Genomic DNA, 20,800 nt, shown 5'->3' with positions numbered 1-20,800 from the left:
TGTAGCTCACACTTTATTTCAGATGATTGCCTTCTTTTTATTTTATTTTTTTTTATTTTATTTATTTATTTTTTTTTGAGACGGAGTCTCGCTCTGTCACCCAGGCTGGAGTGCAGTGGCCGGATCTCAGCTCACTGCAAGCTCCGCCTCCCGGGTTCACGCCATTCTCCTGCCTCAGCCTCCCGGGTAGCTGGGACTACAGGCGCCGCCACCTTGCCCGGCTAGTTTTTTGTATTTTTAGTAGAGACGAGGTTTCACCGTGTTAGCCAGGATGGTCTCGATCTGCTGACCTCGTGATCCGCCCGTCTCGGCCTCCCAAAGTGCTGGGATTACAGGTTTGAGCCACCGCGCCCGGCGTTTTTGCCTTCTTTTTAAAACCTCAGGAAATCTGATGAAGGACATAAAATCTGAAAAATTTCTTAAATTGTCATTATATTCTTTCATTTGTGAATAACCATATAATGTATCATTTATAAAAGAATATGACTTTATACAAAAGGTTAAATGCAAATACCCTCTGGGGTTGGCCTGGCTTACTTAGCTCAGGGAGGAAGCCCTGCCTGAAAAGGCTGCTGCAGCCTAGACTGTCACTCTTTTCTTTCTTTTTTTTTGGCGGGGGGACAGACTCTCTCTCTCTCTCTTACCCAGAATGGGTGATCTGGATCATTGCAACCTCCGCCTCCCGAGTTCAAGCGATTCTCATGCCTTAGCCTCCGGAGTAGCTGGTATTACAGGCGCCCGCCACCACGCCCCGCTAATTTTTATTTTTAGTAGAGACGGGGTTTTGCCATGTTGTCCAGCCTGGTCTCCAACTCCTAACCTCTAGTGATCCACCCGCCTGGGCTTCCCTCCCAAAGTGCTGGGATTACAGGCGTGAGCCACCGCGCAGCCCATCGGTCTTCATTCAGTCCAGCATCTGATCACATCTTCTGTCACTCAGGGTTTGAGGAGGCGGGGATTCAAGAATTATCCAATCAGGAACTCTGGTCTAGGAACCGTCCAATCAGGGACGCAGCTGGAGCGGAAAAGGCGGCATCCGAGAGGTGGCGGGGCCGTTATTTCTCGTTGCAGCGCCAGTTTTCGGTCTCGTCTTCACTGCTTTGTGACCTCATACTCTGTGGCCCTGTAACCTGCGGAGTTGGGAGAGCCACAGCTAAGATGCCAGGTGCCCCTGGAAGCCTAGAAATGGTGAGAGTGCCGGTCCGACATCCCAAGAAAGGGAAGGGGCTGATTGGAACCGGTGGGAAGTGGCTGTGGCGGGACTTGGGCGTCCCCACAGTCAGCTCCACAATCTGCGCCTGGAATTCTTCTTGCCTAGCTCGGCCTCAGTCCCCTTCAGCCATAAGATGGCGGCTGCGCTGACTGCGGGACCCGGGCAACCTGTCTCCTCCATGCGCTGTGACTGTGCCCTGGCCTGGAGTCCTCTCTGGGCCGCTCTGCACCCGCAGGGCGGCGTCTCTCACAGATTGTGCAGGGACCACGGGAGGGGCGTCAGGGGAATCCTGACTCCGGGTCCGGGTTCATGAATGGGAAGAGTTTCAGTCCAGTGAGGTTTCCAGTCCCTCTTTTCTTCTATTAAAAATTTATGGCAATCACCGCTAAAGTAATGAATTTAATCAAAGAGTGATTCAAAAATGGTAGAGCACCCAGCTATGGTTTGTAGTTTATGGTCTATGGAAGGGATTTGACGGAAAGAGTTTTTTAAGATGCATAATGAAGAAAACCAAATTCAGTAATAGGCTATGTACAGTTACGTAGTTTCTCAATTTGTGCAAGCAAGATGGAAATTTCCCGTTTATATAATCAGAGGTTATTTGTAGTAGTTGGTTAAGCCTGAGTTTTGTTTCCCCCAATGTATAGTTTACCCCCCCCCAAAAAACTCTCGAATTAGATTTTTTTCTTTTTTTTTTTGAGACGGAGTTTTGCTCTTGTTGCCCATGCTGGAGTGCAATAGCGCGATCTCCTCTCAGTGCAACCTCCGCCTCCTGGGTTCGAGTGATTCTCCTGCCTCAGCCTCCCGAGTAGCTGGGATTACAGGCATGTGCCACCACGCCGGGCTAATTTTGAATTTTTAGTAGAGACGGGGTTTTTCCATTTTGGTCAGACTGGTCTCGAACTCCCAACCTCAGGTGATCCTCACTCTTCGGCCTCCTAAAGTGCTGGGATTACAGGTGTGAGCCACTGGGCGCGGCCGAATTAGAATTTTTAAAAAGTAGATAATCAGGGACTAGAGCCACTTCATTCTAATTGCCTGCCACTTAATTATTCTTATTTTCACACTCCTCAGAGGACTGATTTTTTTTTTCCCCTGCATTTTTTACAGGTATCCCAAGGAGAGTATTATGTGTACTCCCAAACCCCCAATTCCTGCAACCTAACGCTGGCTTGCAGTAAAATATAAAATTTCCAGTTCATTCTTACCTTCCCAAATGTCAATTTTTCCTCTCTGATTCACATTACTATTTGCCCTTTTTTTTTTTTTTTGAGACGGAGTCTTGCTCTGTTGCCCAGCCTGGAGTGCAGTGGCCTGATCTGGACTCACCGCGACCTCCACCTCCTGGGTTCAATTCTCCTGCCTCAGCCTCCTGAGTAGCTGGGACTACAGGCATGCACCACTATGCCCGGCTAATTTTTGTATTTTTAGTAAAGACAGAGTTTCACTATGTTGGCCAGGCTAGTCTCGAACTCCTGATCTTGTGATCTGCCCGCCTCAGCCTCCCAAAGTGCTGGGATTACAGGTATGAGCCACCGTGCCTGGCCTACTATTTGTCCTTTAGTGTACATTTTTGATACCTTATTTTAATTATTTTTTAACAAAGCATTGGATGGCACTTTTCCTAATATTTGTTTTCTGTTTGTAAATATTTCCCATGAGAAGAAAGCAAAAAATAATCCCCTAACACTGCTTTTTTGTTTTTCCTCCTAGGCCCACAGATTTTATCAGAATGTTTTGGGGTAAAGGTTTTCCTTTGAAAACTTTATGGAATGATGTGTTTTCAGACATTCTTCAGTTTTTTTCCTGGTCCTGGGTTTCAGTACTGTCTGGGAATTAACTGAAATATCCCCCATGACTATGTCTGCTAGAGTGTCTAGTGAATATCAGCTCCTGGTCATTTTCTCCTGTGGGACAACCTGAGGTATGGAGTGTAGCCTTTCAAGGAAGCAGGCGGATGCCCTGGGGTTGAGAGGAATCTCCTGGCATACTCTTTCTTTGAAAAGCTAACCCTTGAGATATTAAGGTTGTCTTCACCCAACCCAGCTTCCATTTCTTGCTGATCAGCCAATCAGTTGCTGGTATTGCGGGAAAAACATTGAAATAATTTCTGCCCCCTGCGTTCTCTAAGGGGGCAGAACAGTAGTGAAAGAAATATAATGAAAAAATAGTGAAAGAAAAATAGTGAGAATCTGTGAAAACAAAAATAATATCCCAAAAGAAAAGAAAAAAAAACAAGTAGTGATCCCAGTGAGATGGTGTAAGAACTTGCAAAGTAAAATGCACCTGGGGCTCACTGGGGCTTAGTTCAGAGTCTCCTGAGAAGGGGTTATTGGGCACTTAAGTGAGCAGAATGGAGTGGGAGAATCTCTCAAGTGATTGGATGGCCTGACTTGATACATGAATCAGACACATCTGTACCTTGAAAAGATTTGTTTGCTTATTTTGACCTCAGTTTTTTAACTGTAAATTGCATTTTGTTACTAGGGATTGAAAGAAAGATAAGAAAATATTTACTAAGGGCAAAAAAGAGGTGAATTTCAGAATAAAATTAATATTTAATTGTATATTCCATTTGTTAAACATTTTTATTTACCCTTTTCCCAGAATGAGTTTAGGAATTTTCTCTGGTTTGTTTTTTATGGCTGGGTGAAATAGGAAAAATCTCTCTTCCATTTTGGCTTCAGAAAATGCACACATTTCCACCAGAAAATGGTAGATAATTGTTGAGTTATGTAGATTCATAGATTCGGGAAAAGATCAGTTCCTCTTTTTGCAGGGTAAATTTGTAACTATGAATGTCTGTATTCTGTATCCTGTTAATATTGCTGTCTGAGTTTCATGCTAAATTTTATGAGCTGAAACTTTGTACCCTCTAGAAATGTTCCCATATGACTAATTGTTTACTATAGGATTTTTAATGGAAATAGTAAAATAATACATTTACTGTCTGAAAGGAATAGATACTTTTGCTTATCTTACTGCAGTATAAAATGTAAGCACCTTAAAATTTCCTTCCCTTACATGAACACTGTGTTAGAGTAATTCTGCTGAATTTTTCAAACACTTACTTTCAAAAACCATGTGAATAACTCTGACATGAAAATTAAAGCCTGACGCCGGGCGCGGTGGCTCACGCCTGTAATCCCAGCACTTTGGGAGGCTGAGGCAGGCGGATCACGAGGTCAGAAAATCGAGACCATCCTGGCTAACCCCGTCTCTACTAAAAATACAAAAAAATAGCCAGGCGTAGTGGTGCGTACCTGTAGTCCCCAGCTACTCGGAGGCTGAGGCACGAGAATTGCTTGAACTCAGGAGTTGGAGACTGCAGTGAGCTGAGATTGCACCACTGCACTCCAGCCTGGGTGACAAAGCAAGACTCCGTCTCAAAAAAAAAAAAAAAAAGAAAATTAAAGCCTGAACCCAGTGACTCTAACTAAGCTAAGGCTAATACTGAGCCTGCAAAAGGAGGTTATTAAAGGATCACTTAGTTTTTTGGGGGGAGTCTTCTCTGCAGATATTCCAGCCTGCTCACCCCAGCCATGGAAGAAGCCTTTATCCTGAGAGAAGCTAAGAAGCTACAGAGCCGTGGAAAGTTAGAGACCCACAGCCAGATGCAGTTAAGGTTAAGATGAAAGGGGATTGGGAGGGTCTTACTGAAGATGAAATTGTTATTGTTTTGAGGTAGTTTCTAGACTTTGTAAGGTAAAACAAAGTTAGATTTATGTTGGAAAAATAATTGAATTCCAAAAGAGTATTGCAAGAGGAGCATGTGCCAACTATAAGATCTTTAAAGATTGCAAAGTTTAGGCAGACAAGGGCTTTGTTTCATATGGAAGAGCAAACAATATTAGGAGGTGGGAGGTGATGGCAAAGGGAGGGTGAAAAAATGAGATCTTAGAGAATGTTTTACCCTGAAGTCGTCATGTTCTTAGGAACTACATAAAATGGGGTTGTATGTCGACTCAGATTGAGGGTAGCTAAAAGTTCAGAAGCCTGTTGAAAGGAAATAAACTTAAGTAATGTTTGATTAAGAAGTATTTTAGGTTGACCACTGAAAACAAATTCAGCTGATTTATTTATTTATTTATTTATTTTAATGAGAAAAAGGAGATAGTGTGCAGAGTCTGTATCTGGCTGTGTGATAGGTAAGAAAAGAGAACACCATCTAAGTCATAATGGGAAGGGTATTTCTTTCTGACTTTTCCTGGATTGTATCTTTTCTGATGAACTGATAAATGTAACTGATGTTTTCCTGAGTTCTGTGAGTAGCTCTATATTATTATTGAACTTGAGGAAGGTTATGAGAGTACCCAGTTTTTGAACAGTAGCTCAGAAACAGATGGGCCCGTGCGGTTTGTGACTGGCATCTGCAGTAAGAACAATGTTGTGAGACTGAGCCCTGAATCAGGGTCTGTGCTGACTCTGGGTGGTGTCAGAATTCAAATGTTAGGCAATGAGTTGGTGTTGGAGAATTGCTTGGTGTTTACTAAGCTCTACAAATTTGGTTTCAGCTGAGAGATATCACAGAGGACTGGTCTGGAATGGATCTATGGGTGTCTGGGAATGGGAAGCTCTGCTTTTCTCTACACAGGCCATCACACTGCCCATTACCCTGTGATTTCAGGTCTCCACCCAGGGTGAGAGAGGATACAAATTTAGAGGGAAAAAGTTCTGATAACAGACCCCCCCTTTTCCACTGCTGCCACCACAGGATTCCCACCTTCTTACAAACATACCCACTAGACATTGACTTGTCCACACCCCTCTTAGGACTAGGTACCACCCTCAGGAATTTCACCATGGCATTTTTGATCCTAGTGTTTCTTGCCAAAAACTCACAAAAGTGTCTACAAGTCTCCTGGCGTATCCCAACCCCTAGACACTGAATCTGCAGCAGCAACCTGTTTTCGCCACCACCTGGGGTTCTAGACAACCTGTTCATAATCTCATCTGCCTGCATGGACCCAGAAATTAATCAGAGTAGAGTCACACCTGGGCCACTCTCTGTAGCACAAACCAGTCCTTCCACCTGCATTACACTCTCCCCAACCTATAGAGTTCTTTGGTTTTTTTGTTTGTTTGCTTTTGTTTTTTGTCTGTTTGCTTTTGAGACAGAGTTTCACTCTTGTTGCCTAGGCTAGAGTGCAGTGACACAATCTCAGCTCACTGCAACCTTGGCCTTCTGGTTTCAAGCCGTTCTCCTGCCTCAGCCTCCTGAGAAGCTGCGACTACAGGCGCCTGCCACCACGCCTGGCTAATTTTTGTATTTTAAGTAGAGAGGGGGTTTCACCGTGTTGGCCAGGATGGTCTCAAACTCCTGACCTCGTGATCAGCCTGCGTTGGCCTCCCAAGTGCTGGGATTATAGGCGTGAGCCAGCCACTGTGCCTGGCCAGCGAGTTCTTTTGTTTTAACTTTTATTTTTGATTCAGGAGTACATGTGCAGGTTTGTTATATAGGTAAAATTGTGTCGGGGGGTTGGTGTGCAGAATATCTTGTCACTGAGGTATTAAGCACAGCACCACACAGGTATTATTTTTCTGATCCTCTTTGTTCTCCATCTTCCACCCTTAACTAGAACTCAGTGTCTATTGTTACCCTCTTTGTGTCCATGTGTTCTTATTTAGCTCTTACTAATAAATGAGAACATGCATTTGATTTTCTCCTTCTGCATTAGTTTTCTTCTTTTTTTTTTTTTTTGAGACAGAGTCTTGCTCTGTCACCCAGGCTGGAGTGCGGTGGCCAGATCTCAGCTCACTGCAAGCTCCACCCCCCCGGGTTCACGCCATTCTCCTGCCTCAGCCTCCCGAGTTGCTGGGACTACAGGCCCTCGCCACCTCGCCCGGCTAGATTTTTTTTTTTTTTTTTTTTGTATTTTTCAGTAGAGATGGGGTTTCACCGTGTTAGCCAGGATGGTCTCGATCTCCTGACCTCGTGATCCGCCCGTCTTGGCCTCCCAAAGTGCTGGGATTACAGGCTTGAGCCACTGCGCCCGGCCTCTGCATTAGTTTTCTAAGGATAATGGTCTGCAGCTCCATCCATGTTGCTGCAAATAACATAATCTTGGTCGCTTTTTATGGCAACACAGTATTCCATGATGTTTATGTACCATATTTTATTTCTATTAAATCTTTTATTTTATTTTATTTTACTTATTTTTGGAGACTGGGTCTCACTCTGTCACCCAGGCTGGAGTATAGTGGCGTGATCTCGGCTTATTGCAGCCTCAACCTCCCGGGCTCAAGCAATTCTTCTACCTCAGCCCCCAAGCAGCTGGTACTACAGGTGTGTGCCACCAAGCCCAGCTAATTTTTCTTGTATTTTTTGTTGAGATGGGGTTTTTCCATGTTGTTTAGGCTGGTCTTGAACTCCTGAGCTCAGGCAATTTACCTGCCTCAGCCTCCCAGAGTGCTGGAACTACAGGCATGAGCCACCACACCTTACCATACCATATTTTCTTTCTCTCGTTTACCATTGGTAGGCATTTAGGTTGATTCCATGTCTTTGCTGTTGTGAATAGTGCAATGAACATGCATGTGCGTGTGTCTATGACAGAATAACTTACATTCTTTGGGTATATACCCAATTATGAAGTTGTTGGGTCAAATGGTAATTCTGTTTTTAGTTCTGTGAGTAACCACCACACTGCTTTTCACAATGGTTGAACTAATTTACACTCCTGCTAGCAGCACATACCCTTTTCTCTGAAACCTTGCCAGCATGTTATTTTTTGACTTTGTAATAGCCATTTTGACTGTTGTGAGATGGAATCTCGTTGTGGTTTTTTCTTTGCGTTTCTCTACTGATGAGTGTTTTTTTCGTATGCTTGTTAACCACATATGTATCTTATTTTGAAAAACATTTGTTCGTGTTTTTTGTCTACGAAGTCTCACTCTGTCGCCCAGGCTAAAGTGCAGTGGCATAATCTCAGCAAACGACAACCTTCACCTCCTGGGTTCAAGCGATTCTCCTGCCCCAGCCTCCTGAGTGGATGGAATTGCAGGCTTCTGCCACCATGCTCTGCTATAATTTTTGTATTTTTAGTAGAGACGAGGTTTAACCTTGTTGGCCAGGCTGGTCTCAAACTCCTGACCTCAAGTGATCTTTCTTCCTTGGCCTCCCAAGGTGCTGGGATTACAGATGTGAGCCATCACTCCCAGCCTTTTGCCTACTTTTTTTTTTTTTTTAGACGGAATTTCGCTCTTGTTGCCCAGGCTGGAATGCAATGGTGTGATCTTGGCTCACTGCAACCTCCACCTCTTGGGTTCAAGAGATTCTCCTGCCTCAGCCTCCCGAGTAGCTGGAATTACAAGTGTCCACCACCATGCCTGGCTAACTTTTTGTATTTTTAGTAAAGACTGGGTTTCATCATGTTGGCCAGGCTGATCTCGAACTCCTGACCTCAGGTGATCCACCTACCTCGGCCTCTCAGAGTGCTGGGATTACAGGCATAAACCACTGAGCCCGGCCGCCTTTTGTCTACTTTTTAAGGAGGTCATTTGTTTGTTTCTTGTAAACTTAAGTTTTTTATGGATTCTGGACATTAGACCTTTGTCAAATGCATAGTTTGGAAATATTTTATTCTATAGGTTGTGTGTTTACTCTGTTACGGTTTCCATTGCTGTGAAGAAGATATTTAGTTTAATTAGGTCCCATTTGTCAATTGCTGCTGTTGCTATTGCTTTTGGTATTTTCATCATAAAATCTTTGTTAGTTCCCATGTCTAGAATGGTATTTTCTAGGTTATCTTTAAGGATGTTTTAAAATAATTTTAAGTTTTACATTTAAGGCTTTAATTCATCTTGAATTGATTTTTGTATATGATGTAAGGAAAGGGTCCAGTTTGAATTTTCTACATAGTGCTAGGTGGTTAACCCAGCACCATTTATTAAATAAGGAATTTTTCCCACATTCCTCTTGTTAGTTTTGTCAAAGATCAGATGGTTATAGGTGTATGGCATTATTTCTGGGCTCTCTATTCTGTTGCATTGGTCTATGAGTCTGTTTCTTGTACCAGTATTATGTGACTTTGGTTACTGTAGCCCTGTCGTATAGTTTGAAGTCAGGTAATGTAATGCCTCTAGCTTTGTTCTTTTTGCTTAGGATTGCCTTGGCTACTCTGGCTCTTTTTTGGTTCCACATGAATTTTAAAATAATTTTTTGTAGTTCTGTTAAGAATGTTTTTGGTAGTTTGATAAGAATAGCATGAAATCTCTTCTTTTTGGGGCAGTATGGCCATTTTAATCATTTTTGATCTTTTCTACCTATGAGCATAGAATAGAATGGTTTTTCATTTATTTGTGTTATCTCTGATTTTTTTTTTCTTTTTTCTTTCTTTCTTTTTTTTTTTTTTGAGTCAGAGTCTCACTTTGTCACCCAGGCTGGAGTGCAATGGCACAATCTTGGCTCACTGCAACCTCTGCCTCCTGGATCCAAGCTATTCTCCAGCCTCAGCCTCCTGAATAGCTGGGATTACAGGTGCCCACCACCATGCCCAGGTAATTTTTGTATTTTTAGTGGCGATAGAGTTTTACCATGTTGGCCAGACTGGTCTTGATCTCCTGACCTCAAATGATCCACCCACCTCACCTCCCAAAGTGCTGAGATTACAGGCATGAGCTACCACACCCGGCCATCTCTGACTCTTTAAGCAGTGTTTTGTGATTCTTGACATAGAAATCTTTTCACTTCTCTGGTTAGGTGTACTCCTAGATATTTTGTGGGTGTGTGTGGCAGTTGTGAAGGGGATTGTGTTTTTGATTTGGCTTTTGGCTTGACTGTTGTTAATATACAGAGATTCTGCCGATTTTTATACATTTGTTTTGTATTCTGAAATTTTGCTGAAGTGGTTTGTCAGTTTGAAGAGCTTTTCTGCAGATATAGAACTATGTCATCTGCAAAGAGGTATAGTTTGACTTCCTTTCTTCCTGTTTGAATGCCTTTTATTTTATCTCTTGTCTGATTGCTCTGGCCAGGACTTCCAATTCTCTTAAATAGGAGTGGTGAGAGAAAGTATGCCAGTTTTCAAACAGAAATGCTTTCAGCTTGTGTCCATTCACTATGTTTGCTTTGGATTTGTCATAGATAACTCATTATTTTGAAGTACGTACCTTGAAAGCCTAGTTTGTTGAGGATTTTAAACATGAAGGGTGATAAATTTTATTGAAATCTTTTTCTGCATCTATTGACATAATTTTTTGGTTATCTTTAGTTATCTTTATGCGATGAATAACATTTTTTAATTGTTGCATGTTGAACCAACCTTGCATCCTACTTGATCATAGTGGAGTAGCTTCTTGATGTGCTGCTGGATTTGGTTTGCCAGCATTTTGTTGAGGATTTTTTCGTCAGTGTTCATCAGGAATATTGGCCGGAAGTTTTCTATTTTTTGTTTTATCTCTGCCAGGTTTTGGTATCAGAATGTTGCTGTTTATATGTAATGAGCTGAGGAGGAGTTCCTTCTTCTCAATTTTGGAATAGTTTTAGTGGGAATGGTACAGGCTCTTCATCTTACATCTGATAGAATTCAGCTGTGAATTTGTCTAACCCTGGGCTTTATTTTGGTTGGTAGGCTATTTATTACTTACTCAGTTTTGGAATTTGTTACTGGTCTATTCAGGAATTTAATTTCTTTTTTGTTCAGTCTTTCAAGAATGTATTTGTCCAGAAATTTATGTATTTCTATTAGGTTTTTTAGTTTGTGTGCAGACAGGTGTTCATAGTAGACTTCAGTAGTTATTTGTATTGTGTATTTTTGTGGGGTCCGTGATAATTTCTCTTTTGTCATTAACTGTTTATTTGAATCTTCTCTTTATTCTTCATTAGTCTAGCTAGTTATTTACCTTATTTCTTTTAAAGATGTATCTCTTGGATTTCTTGTTCTTTTGTATAATTTTTCATATCTGAATCTTCAGTTCTGATGTTATTTTGGTTATTTTTTATATGCTGCTAGCTTAGGAGTTGCTTTACTCTTGCTTCTCTCATTCTTTTATTTATGTTAGGTTGTTAGGTTGAGATGTTTTTGATGTGACCATTTAATGCTGTTAATTTCCCAGTTAACACTGCCTTAGCTGTGTTGCAGAGGTTCTGCTATGTTGTATCTTTGTTTCAAAAACTTTTAAATTTCCGCCTTAATTTTATTATTTACCAAAAGTCATTCAAGTGCAGGTTGTTTAATTTCCATGTGATTGTATGGTTTCAAGTGGTTTTCTGTGTATTGAATTGTATTTTTATCAAGCTGTGGTCTTTGTGATTGGTATGATTTGAGGATTTTTGAATTTGCTGAGGATTGTTTGATTTCTGGCTGTGTGGTCAATTTGAGAGTATGTGCCATGTGGTGATAAGAAGAGTGTATATTATGATGTTTTTAGATGGAGAGTCCTGTAGATTTCTACTAGGACTCTTTGGTCAAGTGCTGAATTTAGGTTTAAATATTTTTGTTTATTTCTGCCTCAATAATCTGTCTAATAGTGTCTGTGAGGTCTTTTAGCCTCCTACTATTGTTGTGTCAGAATCTACATCTCTTCATAGGTCTCTAAGAACTTTTTCTATTTATGTGTACCAGTACATTTTTTATAACACCTTTTTCTCTTCTGCTATTTTTTTCATACACATTTTTTCAAGTGTGTACAGTGTGCCCAAGGATACTCCTTAGATTTTCAGTGTCTGCTGAAATTCAGATGTCTAACAATTTAAGAATATGTAAAAGACTTGACTTTTGTAAGAGAAAATATAAATTAGAAATAAGAGGCTTTATTCTCTTACCTGAAAATAAGAAAATATATGTTGTTTCTCTCTTTTTTAAAGCATTTAGATTATATGTAGATATTTTTCTCTACTTTTTTGAAGTATATATAAACCATATTAAAACAAAATGAACCTCATCATTCTTTGTGACTCACGACTATTTTTATTTAGATTCATTACTTTGCTTTTGCTTTGGTGTAGGTATATATATATATAAATATATAGTCTTTAAAGGAGACAAAGATTTGTTTAGATTAAGGTTCATATTAAGAACACATAAGGCTGGGTGTGGTGGCTCACGCCTGTAATCCCAGCACTTTGGGAGGCCTAGTCGGGCAGATCACCTGAGGTCAGGAGTTTGAGACCAACCTGACCAACATGGAGAAACTCCGTGTCTACTAAAAATATAAAAAATTAGCTCGGCGTGGTGGTGCATGCCTGTAATCTCAACTACGGTAGGCTGAGGCCAGAGAATTGCTTGAACCCAGGAGGCAGAGGTTGCAGTGAGCCGAGATCGCCCATTGCACTCTGGCCTGGGCAACAAAAGCAAAACTCCATCTCAAAAAAAAAACAAAAACAAAACAAAACAAAAAAAACACAAAACGTTGAGCACAAAGATAGAATGAAATTTATCAATACAGAATGATAAAGCTAAAAAATACTGAGTACGTTTCTTTGACAGAAAACTGATTGTATAAGGTAATAATCTAATATTTGCATGCCGAAGCACTTACACTGCAAAAGCAAGAACAGTTCAGTGTGTAAACTGAACAGTAAAGTCTATAGTTGTACTTCAGTTTTATTACTTTAGAACAATTAGCATAGTTATGTGTAGTGTTTGTAGACAACCTGCATTCATATAAATTAAACAGCATTTTCTTAGTAGTATGAATATAAGGCCAAAATGTTTACTTTGATTGAATACTCAGTCATTTTAATATGGATGTTCATACTTTTGAAACATATAAAGTATATATAATATATACACACACACACACACACACATATAAATATATAAAGTGTTTTAACTGAATTATGGCTACAGACATTTTAAAAATTCTTACATGCCTTATAACTATAAAGTTATTTATAGTTAGATATTTATTTCTAATATCCAAATAAAATTTACTACCGAATTGTTAAAGTAGATATTAGTCTGACACAATTATTAATTTATCTAATAGGGATAACTATAGGTAAGCATAATTATAGTGTTTTTTTTTTTTTTTTTTTTTTGAGACAGAGTTTCGCTCTTGTCTCCCCGGCTAGAGTGCAATGGCATGGGCTCGGCTCACTACATCCTCCACCTCCCTGGTTCAAGCAATTCTCCTGCCTCAGCCTCCCAAGTAGCTGGGACTATAGGCTCATGCCACCTCCTGACCTCGTGATCTGCCCACCTTGGCCTCCCAAAGTGCTGGGATTACAGGCGTAAGCCACCACACCTGGCCTAAAATGAGTTTTTACTTAAAATGCATTTAACTTTTTTTTTTCTCTCAGCATAATCTTGCTCAGATTGAGAGCTGTTTTTCTGTCCAATGCTTTGGGTGTCTGCACTATTAAGTATTCCCTGGTGTCTGTGAATGAGGTGGGCTGTCACAGTGAGAACTTTTGGAGCTATCTGTACTTGGACTCATGTTGGAAATCCAGCAGTAGTTTTTCCATGTCATCATTGTAAATACAAACTGAGGCTGAATTACTGTTCCAATTTCCATTATTATGAAGGTGCAGTTCTCCCCAGGAGGTCTGCAGGCTCTCCTCCTGCAGCTCAGGCTTCCCTCTCTGGGGTGACACTGGAGTGCTGTTGTGGCAGTTGTGGTTTATGTAAGATGTGAGCTTTCAGCTGTGAGCCCTATGCAGTGGGCTCGGCCTCAATGGCAGATGGGTAGTGGTCAAGAGAGGACACTAGCTAACAGGAGAAGGCAAGCAAGAGAGTTGTAGCCAAGTGCTCAGGGAGTAGAGAGCCATTGCTTTAAAGTGTAAATAGCCAAAAAGATAGCACCCTATTCAGCCATTTTTGTAGGAGATTAACAGCCTACTTTCAGCAGGCACCTGGCTTCAAGTTGCAAAATTACCTCCTTTCATGAAGATGTGAAAAGTTTATTTTGTCATTGAACACAACTGATTAGCCTGCATGGCTAGCCTTCCCAATTACCAGGTGAATTTAGGATGAACTGTCTATGACATGGTGCTATACTAACTTGTGAACTAATTATGGTTACTGTCTTTCTATCTTTGCAATCTCTTAAGCAGATTGACTGTGATGCATGTCACATTCAGGTTTAATTGTATAATAAAACAGTTTTATGTCTGTTCTATTGTGGAGTTTCTCTGGGGCTGAAGAAAATTTATCTTTTAATTATGTTTCACAAAAACTGTCTAAAATTATCCTGCAGATCCAGTAGTTTCTCCACAAGTCACAAACAAGTAAATATAAACAAAATTAGAGTTTTAAAATTACACTAAACTCTTCTGTATTCCTCTCATCTGTCTATATTTAGCTTCTATTCTATACATTTTTAAAAAATCAGTGACAGAGAAACAAAAGATTTATTTTAGATACAGGCTGTGTCCTGTATCTAAATCCTAGGAATTATTAAACACTTAGTACCAACTCCCAGGGTGTTATGAGGATTAAGTCACATAATGTGTTATTCCCAGCACAGTGCTCTGTAACATCCTCTTGAGCACATAGTACCTGCTTAGTAAACATTGCACAGTGCAAGTGTACATGTTGTTTTCCAAATGCAGACCTATTCAGACATTGCTGCCTTCTGTTTAGTTTGTAAACTTTAAAGAGCCAGGAAAAAAATATAATACTTTATGATGGAGATTGGTTGTCTTTGTACCAGAAGTATTTGTGTTGTGATAAGAGTGCTGAATGTAAGGGACTCTGAGCTGTGCCTGCTTTCTCTAACTAATGCTAATGATGAGGCCAGGGGAAGAAACATCAGCATTGACAGGAAACTTGTTTAAAACACTCATTTATGGACCCTTTCAAAACCTGCAGAATCACATTACATAGAGTGGGGCCAAAATTACTAAGTGATTTATAAGCTCATTAAAGTTTCAGAGGCAATGCTTAGCTAAGTGGTTATGAGCTCAGGCTTCTAATTAAAAGGACATGGTCGCTGGGTGCAGTGGCTCAAGCCTGTAATCCCAGCACTTTGGGAGGCTGAGACGGGCGGATCACGAGGTCAGGAGATCGAGACCACCCTGGCTAACACGGTGAAACCCCATCTCTACTAAAAAACACAAAAAACTAGCCAGGCGAGGTGGCGGGCACCTGTAGTCCCAGCTGCTCTGGAGGCTGAGGCAGGAGAATGGCGTAAACCCGGGAGGCAGACTTTGCAGTGAGCTGAGATCCGGCCACTGTACTCCAGCCTGGGCAACCGAGCGAGACTCCATCTCAAAAAACAAAACAAAAACAAAAAGTACATGATCAATTTGCAGAAATCTCCAGTTGTGCCCTCCCCACAGATTCTATTTATTGCCCTGAAAGCATCCATATTGTTGTAATTAAGGGCCTCTTGTGACTCTATGGTGAGGCCAGAGTCGAGTTTGAGACGTTTAAAATACATTCATGGAAGTTAAGTTCCTCTTTTTCACTAAAGGGTGGTCACAGGGCCTGAAGTGTTTGGGTTTGGTAGGGACAGGACAGTGTGGCCCATATTTCGATTACGTAGCAAAAATTGCTCATGTCTGTGACAGGGGAGGGCACCTGAGGACAGGAAAGGAGAAACATTTTTAACTCCATAGGGCAGCTCATAGTTCCGGAATCTCTTACAAAGGAAAGAAATGGATGGACTTTCTCTGCAGGTCTTGGTCCTTCTGCCTGTGAGTGTGATGGTAGCAGGTAAGGAGGTGGTGCTGATACCTTTAAAGGCATGTTCTCTCAAGGTGCAGGTGTAATTTGTCCAGAGAATCTTATCTGAGAAGGAATCCCAGAGAAAGAGGAGAAAGAGAAAAAAAAAATGGCTTTTTTTCAGCTAAACATGTCTCAGATGAAGAGCTGTGTCTATTCTGCCTCCTGGAATGCCATGCGTTTAGTCCTTGCAAACCTTTACATCTCTACTTGTACTTTTCATCCCTAATGAGTTTGTTTTAACTACCTTTTAAAATTCTTATGATAGTCAAGAATCTCTGAAAAATATTTCTTTCCTATATACCAGAGCCTTCTCTATATTCTCTACATCCTGGATTTTATATGCCATGCAGGATTCTCATGATGAATTTATGGTCTACAGTATTAAAAATGTTTGACTTGTGGTTGTTGAACATGGCAAGGTGTGGATACTCAAGATTCCTATTGGGGAAAAGCTGGGCTCCTTAGTGAAAAAGAAGAACATGCAGTGTTGAGTTTCCGTCTGTGTTCTCCATTAGCTCTGTGCCGAAGAGCATTAAGTAAATGCTTTTTTAAGGCTAGTCGCTGTGGCTCACGCCTGTAATCCCAGCACTTCGGGAGGCCGAGGTGGGTGGATCACATGAGCAGGAGTTCGAGACCATCCTGGCCAGCATGGTGAAATCCCGTCTCTACTAAAAATACAAAAAATAGCCAGGCGTCGTGGTGGGCACCTATAATCCCAGCTTCTCAGGAGGCTGAGTCAGGAGAATTGCTTGAACCTGCGAGGCGGAGGTTGCAGTGAGCCAAGTTTGCACCATTGCACTCCCGCCTGGGTGACACAGCAAGACTTTGTCTCAAAAAAAAATTTTTTTTAAAAACAGGATGGCAATGGCTATTAAAAATTACACAAAATGGGAATTACCTGTGTTTTGGCTTTTGCATAAAACTGATGTTTCTTTATGGCTAAATTCAGACTATACTTTTGAGGGGGCAATATCACAGACATGCTGAGTTAGAAGACACCTCTCAAATTTTAGTGTGTACAATTCAGTGGAGATCTTGTTATGCACAGCGGTGACCGTGTGTCCTGTGTGCATCAGCACATCATAAAAATTTGTCATGAAGGGCTGTTGAATTTTGTCAAAGGCCTTTCTGTGTCTATTGAGATAATCATGTGGTTTTTGTCTTTGGTTCTGTTTATATGCTGGATCATGTTTATTGATTTGCGTATGTTGAAGCAACCTTGCATCCCAGGGATGAAGCTCACTTGATCATGGTGGATAAGCTTCTTGATGTGCTGCTGGAATCGGTTTGCCAGTATTTTATTGAGGATTTTTGCATCGATGTTCATCAGGGATATTGGTCTAAAATTCTCTTTTTTTGTTGTGTCTCTGCCAGGGTTTGGTATCAGGATGATGTTGGCCTCATAAAATGAGTTAGGGAGGATTCCCTCTTTTTCTATTGATTGGAATAGTTTCAGAAGGAATGGTACCAGCTCCTCCTTGTACCTCTGGTAGAATTCGGCTGTGAATCCGTCTGGTCCTGGACTTTTTTTGGTTGGCAAGCTATTAATTATTGCCTCAATTTCAGAGCCTATTTTTGGTCTATTCAGAGATTCAGCTTCTTCCTGGTTTAGTCTTGGGAGGGTGTATGTGTCCAGGAATTTATCCATTTCTTGTAGGTTTTCTAGTTAATTTGTGTAGAGGTGTTTATAGTATTCTCTGATGGTACTTTGTATTTCTGTGGAATCAGTGGTGATATCCCCTTTATCTTTTTTTTTTTTTTTTAACTGTGTCTATTTGATTCTTCTCTCTTATTGGTCTTACTAGCGGTCTATCAATTTTGTTGATCTTTTCAAAAAACCAGCTCCTGGATTCACTGATTTTTTTGAAGGGTTTTTTGTGTCTCTACCTCCTTCAGTTCTGCTCTGATCTTAGTTATTTCTTGCCTTCTGCTAGCTTTTGAATGTGTTCGCTCTTGCTTCTCTAGTTCTTTTAATTGTGATGTTAGGGTGTCAATTTTAGATCTTTCCTGCTTTCTCTTGTGGGCATTTAGTGCTATAAATTTCCCTGTACACACTGCTTTAAATGTGTCCCAGAGATTCTGGTATGTTGTGTCTTTGTTCTCATTGGTTTCAAAGAACATCTTTATATCTGCCTTCATTTTGTTATGTACCCAGTAGTCATTCAGGAGCAGGTTGTTCAGTTGCCATGTAGTTGAGTGGTTTAGAGTGAGTTTCTTAATCCTGAGTTCTAGTTTGATTGCACTGTGGTCTGAGAGACAGTCTGTTATAATTTCTGTTCTTTTACATTTGCTGAGGAGTTCTTTACTTCCAACTATGTGGACAGTTTTGGAATAAGTGCGATGTGGTGCTGAGAAGAATGCATATTCTGTTGATTTCGGGTGAAGAGTTATGTAGATGTCTATTAGGTCCACTTGGTGCAGAGCTGAGTTCAATTCCTAGATATCCTTGTTAATTTTCTTTCTTGTTGATCTGTCTAATGTTGACAGTGGGGTGTTAAAGTCTCCCATTACTATTGTAGGGGAGTCTAAGTCTCTTTGTAGGTGTCTAAGGACTTGCTTTATGAATCTGGGTGCTCCTGTATTGGGTGCATATGTATTTAGGAAAGTTAGCTCTTCTTGTTGAATTGATCCCTTTACCATTATGTAATGGCCTTCTTTGTCTCTTTTGATCTTTGTTGGTTTAAAGTCTGTTTTATCAGAGACTAGGATTGCAACCCCTGCTTTTTTTTTGTTTTCCATTTGCTTGGTAGATCTTCCTCCATCCCTTTATTTTGAGCCTATGTGTGTCTCTGCACGAGAAATGGGTCTCCTGAATACAGCATACTGATGGGCCTTAACTCTTTATCTAATTTGCCAGTCTGCATCTTTTAATTGGAGCATTTAGCCTATTTACATTTAAGGTTAATATTGTTATATGTGAATTTGATCCTGTCACTATTGTGTTAGCTGGTTATTTTGCTCGTTAGTTGATGCAGTTTCTTCCTAGCATCGATGGTCTTTACAATTTGGCGTGTTTTTGCAGTGGCTGATACCAGTTGTTCCTTTCCATGTTTAGTGCTTCCTTCAGGAGCTCTTGTAGAGCAGGCCTTGTGGTGACAAAATCTCTCAGCATTTGCTTGTCTGTAAAGGATTTTATTTCTCCTTCACTTTTGAAACTTAGTTTGGCTGGATATGAAATTCTGGGTTGAAAATTCTTTTCTTTAAGAATGTTGAATATTGGCCCCCACTCTCTTCTGACTTGTAGAGTTTGTGCCGAGAGATCCGCTGTTAGTGTGATGGGCTTCCCTTTGTGGGTAACCCGACCTTTCTCTCTGGCTGCCCTTAATATTTTTTCCTTCATTTCAACTTTGGTGGATCTGACAATCATGTGTCTTGGAGTTGCTCTTCTCGAGGAATATCTTTGTGGCATTCTCTGTATTTCCTGAATTTGAATGTTGGCCTGCCTTGCTAGGTCAGGGAAGTTCTCCTGGATAATATCCTGCAGAGTTTTCCAACTTTGTTCCATTCTCCCCGTCACCTCTTCAAGGAGAACTACAAACCACTGCTCAACGAAATAAAAGAGGACACAAACAAATGGAAAAGCATTGCATGCTCATGGATAGGAAGAAGCAATATCATGAAAGTGGCCATACTGCCCAACATAATTTATAGATTCAATCCCATCCCCATCAAGCTACCAATGGCTTTCTTCACAGAATTGGAAAAAACTACTTTGAAGTTCATATGGAACCAAAAAAGAACCCGCATTGCTAAGTCAATCCTAAGCCAAAAGAACAAAGCTGGAGGCATCATACTACCTAACTTCAAACTATACTACAAGACTACAGTAACCAAAACAGCATGGTACTGGTACCAAAACAGAGATATAGACCAATGGAACAGAACAGAGCCCTCGGAAATAATACTACACATCTACAACCATCTGATCTTTGACAAATCTGACAAAAACAAGAAATGGGGAAAGGATTCCCTTATTAATAAATGGTGCTGGGAAAACTGGCTAGCCATATGTAGAGAGCTGAAACTGGATCCCTTCCTTATGCCTTATACAAAAATTGATTCAAGATGGATTAAAGACTTAAATGTTAGACCTAATACCATAAAAACCCTAGGCGATACCATTCAGGACATAGGCATGGGCAAGGACTTCATGTCTAAAACACCAAAAGCAATGGCAACAAAAGCCAAAGTTGACAAATGGGATCTAATTAAACTAAAGAGCTTATGCACAGGAAAAGAAACTACCATCAAGAGTGAGCAGGCAACCTACAGAATGGGAAAAATTTTTGCAATCTACTCACCTGACAAAGGGCTAGTATCCAGAATCTACACAAAGAACTCAAACATATTTACAAGAAAAAAACAAACAACCCCATCAAAAAGTGGATGAAGGATATGAACAGACACATCTCGAAAGAAGACATTTATGCAGCCAACAGGCACATGAAAAAATGCTCATCATCACTGGCCATCAGAGAAATGCCAATCAAACCCCAATGAGATACCATCTCACACCAGTTAGAATGGCGATCATTAAAACGCCAGGACACAAGAGATGCTGGAGAGGATGTGGAGAAATAGGAACATTTTTACACTGCTGGTGGGACTGTAAACTAGTTCAACCATTGTGGAAGACAGTGTGGCAATTCCTCAAGGATCAAGAACTAGAAACACCATTTGACCCAGCCATCCCTTTACTGAGTGTATACCCAAAGGATTATAAATCGTGCTGCTATAAAAACACATGAACACATATGTTTATTGTGGCACTATTCACAACAGCAAAGACTTGGAACCGACCCACATGTCCATCAATGATAGACTGGATTAAGAAAATGTGGCACATATACACCATGGAATACTATGCAGCCATAAAAAAGGATGAGTTCATGTCCTTTGTAGAGACATAGATGAAGCTGGAAACCATTATTCTCAGCAAACTGTCGCAAGGACAAAAAACCCAAACACCTCATGT

The 20,800-nt window shown here is 40.7% G+C and overlaps 1 protein-coding gene across 1 annotated transcript in view; it reads left to right on the top strand.

Moving 5' to 3' along the window:
• The first annotated feature begins 846 nt into the window (after window positions 1-846).
• Window positions 847-20,800, top strand: part of LOC117093710 (zinc finger protein 729-like) — a 38,297-nt gene continuing 18,343 nt past the window's right edge. The window contains 1 exon segment of the mRNA XM_033229219.1: window positions 847-1,188. Within this exon segment, the coding sequence (XP_033085110.1) occupies window positions 1,159-1,188 (30 nt within the window). The 5' untranslated portion in view covers window positions 847-1,158.

The sequence above is a fragment of the Trachypithecus francoisi genome, unplaced genomic scaffold, assembly GCF_009764315.1.
Source record: "Trachypithecus francoisi isolate TF-2019V2 unplaced genomic scaffold, Tfra_2.0 Lachesis_group12, whole genome shotgun sequence".
Taxonomy (NCBI): domain Eukaryota; kingdom Metazoa; phylum Chordata; class Mammalia; order Primates; family Cercopithecidae; genus Trachypithecus; species Trachypithecus francoisi.
Note: the sequence above shows the minus strand (reverse complement) of the source record. Positions and strands in the feature narration are given on the sequence as shown.